Below are 7,137 nucleotides of genomic sequence, written 5' to 3' on the forward strand. Positions count from 1 at the left end.
GAAAACGGTATTTCTAATTAATTAGTTCAAGTTAAATAGTTTAATTATTGGCTTAAAGTTTAAAAATTATCAGTTAAAGTATTACTGTCTCAAATTGTTTTTTATTATTTACATACAAAAAGATTATTAAACGAGTAAGTTAACACTAACCCTCATCTTATATTTTCTGCAACACGTCAATACACAGAAATCATATTTTTCATCTCAAATTTTTAAGGGCAGCAAACACCTCAAACTTATACATGAATAAGTAAGTAACGAAACAGGTTTGTTTGTTTGTTTTGGAATGTAAATTGTATTGAGGCTTTTATACAACTGATGACAAGGTTATTTCAATAAGTAGGAAAAGACCAACGCAAATAACGATAAATATCGCCACGTCATAAAAGAAGTATTCAAATTAACAGTGTTTCTCCAAACAAAAACACTTAACAAGCGTTATTTAATGAAATAGTCAGAGACACATTAAGATCAAAGAAATAAAAGCAATAACATTTTATTGAAACGCAGTAAAGTAATCAAATTGAAACACTGTTTGTTTCAGACGTAAAAAAGAGCATTGAAGAACATAAAAACAAAAGCATGGTACTATTGCCCAGAATAATATGAGTTTTAAGTTTATTTTGCTCGGTGAAAGAAAACATAGCGACACGATAGCACTAAAACAATCACCAAGCCGGAAATAGCTGGGCAACGCTGAGACGTTATTGAGCGCAAAACAGTGAAGGGTACAATTTGCGGCTTATGACAAAACGCGCTGCAGCTACACCGTATCATAAGGCGTTAATATCGTCCACATAAAGCCACAAACAGAATCCATGTTCCTGTACCGCGTCAGTAAAATGCCATTTCTATCTGATGAGTTTTTTTTATCTCTATAGCTTCTGTCACCATTCTTGTAAGAAACTTGTTCTTGTTGGATCCGAATTTTTCTCCGAGGTCGAAATCGAAGGCGCCGCTGATTTTCTCACAACTTTGCTTCGACGGAATTCTAAATATCAGGAAAGCTTATGTTATTTAGTTATAGTTGTTACAACTAAAGAATTTCCGAAAAAAATAAGATTAAAAACGTTGATTTGTTTTATGTATCATTCGGGTTGTTAAATAAGTTTACATCGTTTAGTTAGGGTTAACTTTATAAGGTCTTTGAATACCATTTTTTTCTCAGGATAATCATTCAAAATGCATTAAAAATAGCATGAAGTTAATAAACATATTTTTTTTGTCCTAAACTTCCAGACAGTGCACACTGTTTCGAAATGTATGCTCTCATCAGTGCAGTTGGTGACAAGAGGCTGTATTGGCTAGTGTAGCCATCTAATGGCCCTCCAGTTTGTTTGGAGTAACAGGCAGAAAAACGCCATGCCTCACCTAGTCTGTTCGATGCCACAACTGGGCATATAAACCACAAAGTAAACTGGATTACAATATCCTTATCATGTATTAGCTTAATGCTTATATATTTATATAAATATATGTAAGTAGTTATAGAGTAGACAATCGGATTTGAATGACGTTGATAATTATCAATAAAATAAAATCTCCACGCAACCAACACGTCATGTTACCTTGGTTACGGCCGCTCTTTACAATCGTCTTCCTCTTCTGCTGAAAATAACAGAACACGGACGCGAAGGCGAGAAGAAGCGAACCTACGAGGCAGAGCAAAATGGCGTAGAAGTGGTACGCGGTGGGGTTCGAACCAGGACCCTCCACGTCAAATTTTTCGAATGGAATAAAACCTCCGATTCTGGTTTGCTTCGGTTCTTCAGTGGTTGTTGATTGTTCGCCTGTTGGTCGAAAAAATAAAATTTAGTTGAAATTCTTTTGATCAGACTTAAACCAAGATTCTTTTTTGAAATAATATGTTCCAATTCTAAAAGTTAAATAATGCAAAGATTTTTTTCGATCAACGTTTGTTTCCATGCAACAATTTGGTACCGCTTCAACCAACCCCATAAGAACAGTTTATAAGTTAATTAACGAAAACACTGCAAAAACACTTTTAATTTCGAATTTAGATCTGATTCTGCTTACCCAGGATAAAAAACTTAAGATTTTACATTTTACCAGAATTTTTACTAATGTATAAGCCGACTGCTTTGATCGAAAAATGTAAGCTGTTCAAAACGTCCTTATTTCTTTTACATAACAACACTGTGCCTGTATGAGAAATAAAACTCACATGAACCAATCGTTGTGACATTGTGTGGAACTCCCATTAACTTTCCATCAACAGTTATTCCGAATCTTAACATTTCACTGCAATTCTTTAATTCACACCGTTTCAAATCCAAATCTACGTCACAACATCCGGGACTCGGCACGTACGATCCAAATCTGTTGTTTATTACGTAATAAACGTCATTGCCTGGAAACAATAACTGCCTCCAGAGATAATTTTGTGTTTATTAGAATGGCCCACAATGTGCTAACAAACAATATGAATAATTAAAATATTTATAAAGTCACTTTAAACAAACTTTGCTGTTTTCGAGTATTGGAAAGTTAATTTTTATTTTGGGGACATGTCTTTAAATCGGTAGCCATTTTGCATATGTCTCATGTGGGCATTTTATTCAATTTTCTTAACTTATTCAACGCACACTTCATGTGTTGAAATGTTTTGTAATTTAACTAAGTTGAAGGCGGCAACATTATTGTCAAAATATTATTAATTAATTTGCATTCTATCACAATGTCTTGTGTTTATAAACAACAAAACTGCATTACATTTTTAACCAGTATGTTATACTGCTGTTATGTTTGTTTTTAAGCAAGGTGTGCAATAAATATGATTGACAACCGTACAGTTTAGTTTTTTGTTATTATTGTTTTTTATTTGTAGAGAACTGGCAACTCACCGTTCTGACAAACTGTACACAGTGACGTAAGCATTTTGCGGTAATACAAAACTTGCTGACTCATTATAGTTCCACGTGCATTCCAATGAAGACTGGTTGCATGTTACTTGTATGCAATCGAACAATGGCGAGTCTTCTAAAAATAGAAAATACGTTTCAGTTAAACTACACTACAAGATTATGTTTTGTCTTTTTTTGTTTTATGTATTTGTGATCAGTGAAAACAGAAAATGGCCAATCCACTGTACAGGTAGTATAGTATGAACAATGAATACACTGTTGCTGCCAGGCATAACGTATTAACAGAATTTTTAGCAGCACCAGGCGCTATTTGCATTTCACGTCTCACCATCCTCTACACCACAAGAGAGCTGTGGTGAAATCGCTGACAGATCAGGCCCGAAGGTTGACCACAGAACCCGGAATGCTCCAAACCGAATTACGAAGGGTACACCAGGCCCTGCGGTTAAATGGCTACCCGAACTGGATCCTCCGTGACCGAAAAACCACGGGTGCTCGGAAAAAGGTTCAGTCCAAAGAGCGTACATTTGTTACCTTGCCATACATTCCTAGGTTAACAGACGTAATACGTCGCATGTTAATCGACTTTGGGGTCTCAGTAGGGATTAAACCAGTCAACACCCTACGTCAGATGCTGTCGCACCCCAAAGATCCCATTGATACAAACGCAGCAAGGGGTGTGGTGTACGCGATCCCATGTCAACAGTGCAAGGAGATTTACATTGGCGAGACGGGAAGATCTCTGAATACGCGCCGTAAAGAACACGAGAGGGATGTAGCCAAGAAAGATGCTAAAAAATCGGCATTAGCACAACATGCTACTACCCTCGGTCACACCATAAACTTCTCTGCTGCCCAGGTGTTAGCTAGAGAAACCGATTTTCACAAGCGAGGTTTCCTGGAGTCGTGGAACATACATTCTCACACCAACACGATGAACGTTAAAACGGACGTTCTAATGCCGATAACTTATCGGTCACTTTTGCACCATTGAGCCAGGTGTTATCACACGACCATTGGTGCGCACTGCGTTATTTCTATCGCCTTTTTTATGTGTGTTTCGCCGCCCTTTTCGCTTTATAATAACTTGTGTTTGCATTGTATGTCATTACCCTGATGAAGGTGTTTCGTATGGGACATCGAAACGTTGGCATATTACAATAAAAAACTGCCGGAAGAGCTAAAAATTCTGTTAATAGTATGAACAATGTTTATAACTGGGATCAGTCCCAAAGCGTTCTTGCAGATCATCAGCAACCATCACGGCACACTAATATAGAAATCATAGTACGCCAGGCCCATTGAAGGTACCATACCAAATCAGCCAAGTATTCCCATAGGACAAGGCATAGGTCAGCTTCGTAGTAGAGAATCGCCAGATTGGCCAGTATCAGTTAAGATGAACATAAATACATAACTGGGATTAGCCCTAAACTAAAGCGTCTACGCCAGCGGTTCCCAATCTTTCTGGTGCCGCGATCCCTTAAAACAGTTCCCAAGTTGCGGTGACCCCACGCATAGGCTCCGAGTTTTACAAAAATGCAAGGTGGTGGATTTAAATTATGACGTCACTCATGTGTGCAGCCAAATGAGTTCCAACTCAAAGCCCAATATACGTTTAATAAAAAGCAAACTTCGTCAATTTTAACAAAAAATTGTTTTTGAAATAATATTGGTTTGGAACAATTCGCTTTAACGTTTTTTTGCTTTAGCAATGTTTAGAAACAGTTTCGTCAAATCACCCAAAGTGACCATTTATTACAGAACAATCGCATTGTACACCATAGTGGCCAATCATTCACTGCCAACAATTGTGTGTTTGACGTTACATACAAGTAAGGCACCAACCAAACTAGTTGCTTTTTCGTCAGCACGCTTGTTCAAAAGCAAAATTGTTCCCAAATTTGTTCAGATTTTACGGTGTTTCGTAAGATACCGATACAAACAAACCCAAATATCCACGGTGTTCGCCACCACCCGGGCAGGTTCTGACTTGATGATTATGATTATGTGAATGCAGTATTATTACGTAATACAAGGCAAAAATTAGCATTTTGTGAAAACAAAAGTCTTCGAAAATTAAAGATCCACCCCAGATGTAGTTAATAGTTTACATACTTTAACAAACAATGAAAGGAAGGAATAGTGCCCAGTTATTTTGTTTTTTATTTGTTAAATTAGTCTATGGCCTAAAATGAGTTGGGAGTCATTCCCTTACGCGACCCCAGGCAAATTACCAGGCGACCCCAGTTGGGGTCGCGACCCACAGGTTGGGAACCGCTGGTTTACGCAGACCAGCAATCACGGCACTCACACATAGAAATCATAGTACTCCAGGCCGTTTTATTATTCAACGAATCAAGTCATTCTTCCAAGACCTGGTGGAGTATGATTTCTTCATTTACCACCTTTGTTGCCTTACTTTGTATTGTGACGTTGAATGACGTAGGACAGTTACAGGAGCAGTGACGACATTGATCACGTGATTCGGTTTCGGTGCAGGGGAAGTTTTGAATCGAAGCACCTCCGACAAAGGATTGGAACAAACAACAAACAAGAAAAGCGACCAGGAAGGTTTTAAAGCCGTTTGAAGATTTTGTAAACATTTTTAACACTGGTTTTGCAATGACCTAAAACAAAATAATTATATTTAGAAACAAAAAAAATGTAAAGTCGAATGTCATTTAAATTTGATATGCAACTTTCTACTATTTAAATGCTATTTAAATTTTTTAACATGCATTGTTTCATACACTCTTGTTTTGTCAGTGCGCAAAAGTTAAAAACCGGGAAATTCTATTTTGACTGATTTCTGCAATCGGCTCGAAGTTAGACCATGTTTTTACAGTCTACCTAATCTACGAATATAGTGAATCTCAAAAATCTTTTGAGAGGCCACAGTGTTAACAATGACATAATCCAGTGGTGGGATTCAGCCGGTTCGCACCGGTTCTGTAGAACAGTCTCACGAAATTTTATGAGATCAGCGAACCGGTTAGCATTACTGGTTACTGTCAATGGACTTTTTGTAACAGAACCAGCTGAAAAATATGACTTTTGTGATAGAACCGGCTGAAAAATATGACTTTTGTGATAGAATCGGCTGAAAAATATGACTTTTGTGATAGAACCGGCTGAAAAATATGACTTTTGTGATAGAACCGGCTGAAAAATATGACTTTTGTGATAGAACCGGCTGAAAAATATGACTTTTGTGATAGAATCGGCTGACAAAAAATTTAAATCCCACCACTGCTAAAATTCCATCCAGCAGCATTGCAATATTGGGGCAAAGACTTGCACCTTGGATGTTAAGAAGTCGTAGGTGCGTTTAATCTGCTGACGTAGACGAAGTTGACCTAAAGGCGCCGCAGGCAAAGGCAAATATGACCCGTAATTGAGCAAAAATTAGACTTTCCGTATTTCAATCGCTTCACAATTAACCTTTGTCACTCCATTATTCGTCACAAAAGCATCCTGTCCGACTATTCATATTTAATTCTAAACTATTTGCTGCAAAATGTTAATTACCGATGCTAATCTAACATGGATATAAAGTGTCAAATGTGAGTATAGTTGTTCCGATACGGCCATTTGCAGCAAATAGGTTTGCAATAAATTAAAAAGGTTATAAAAAAGCCTTTTTGACTTAACACTCGTCGTTTATGAATTGGCAAATCTACCAGGCAACCGGCTTAATGCTGCTGCTGTTTATACAACTCGTGTGACTGAGTTTACCTCCGGGCAGTTTTTTCATCTGTCTGAGCTGCCGTAAAAATGACATTAAGTTGCTGGGTTTTGCTGTAACTTTAAGCTATAGTGCTGTTGCAGAGATGAAGTATAAATCGGTAAAGTTTAGATATTTTATTTTAATTCGTACAGATTTAATAGTGTGACCTGTAGGATTTACGAAATAGAGTTTAGCCAAGAGGGCTAGCAGTTTTGCCATATAGCTTCTTGAAGAAAAGCAGCCACTGTAACAGTGCCGGATTAAGGGTCTGCTGGCCTGTAGGCACATTTTATAAGTGGCCCGAAAATCAGGGTTGCCAACTAAAAAATTAGAATTATTAGTGTTGCCAAATCATTTAAAGTGGCCTGGATTTTTGACTGGCCTGTATAGACACGTGCCTACTTTGCCTAATGGTTAATCCATCACTGCTGTAGTGGTTTTCAACACCCAACCTTCGAGTCTGCTTACTAACATTTACAGCAGAATAGACCAGCGTTTAAACTACACCTGTATTTTAAGTTA

General features: G+C 37.5%; 1 protein-coding gene across 1 annotated transcript; it reads right to left on the minus strand.

Moving 5' to 3' along the window:
* Positions 1–286: 286 nt before the first annotated feature.
* LOC145228385 (uncharacterized) lies at positions 287–5,511 on the minus strand. The gene is made up of 5 exons (XM_080093433.1): positions 5,308–5,511; positions 2,865–3,000; positions 2,186–2,340; positions 1,569–1,790; positions 287–991 (listed from the first exon to the last, which is right to left on the minus strand). Exons 1-5 carry the CDS (start codon positions 5,489–5,491, stop codon positions 888–890), a joined length of 801 nt encoding a protein of 266 aa, XP_079949559.1. The 5' UTR covers positions 5,492–5,511; the 3' UTR covers positions 287–887.
* Positions 5,512–7,137: the final 1,626 nt, after the last annotated feature.

Source organism: Phallusia mammillata, chromosome 5 (assembly GCF_965637545.1).
Source record: "Phallusia mammillata chromosome 5, kaPhaMamm4.hap1.1, whole genome shotgun sequence".
Classification (NCBI taxonomy): Eukaryota; Metazoa; Chordata; class Ascidiacea; order Phlebobranchia; family Ascidiidae; genus Phallusia; species Phallusia mammillata.

What these genes read in the sequence shown, in the direction of transcription:
- LOC145228385 (XM_080093433.1), bottom strand. Translation starts at nt 5,491, where the DNA reads ATGTTTACAAAATCTTCAAACGGCTTTAAAACCTTCCTGGTCGCTTTT. An exon ending in ATTCAACGTCACAATACAAA is followed by an intron (nt 3,001 to 5,307) that starts GTAAGGCAACAA and finishes TTCTATTTTTAG; the next exon opens with AAGACTCGCCATTGTTCGAT. An exon ending in AAAGAGCGGCCGTAACCAAG is followed by an intron (nt 992 to 1,568) that starts GTAACATGACGT and finishes CCTGATATTTAG; the next exon opens with AATTCCGTCGAAGCAAAGTT.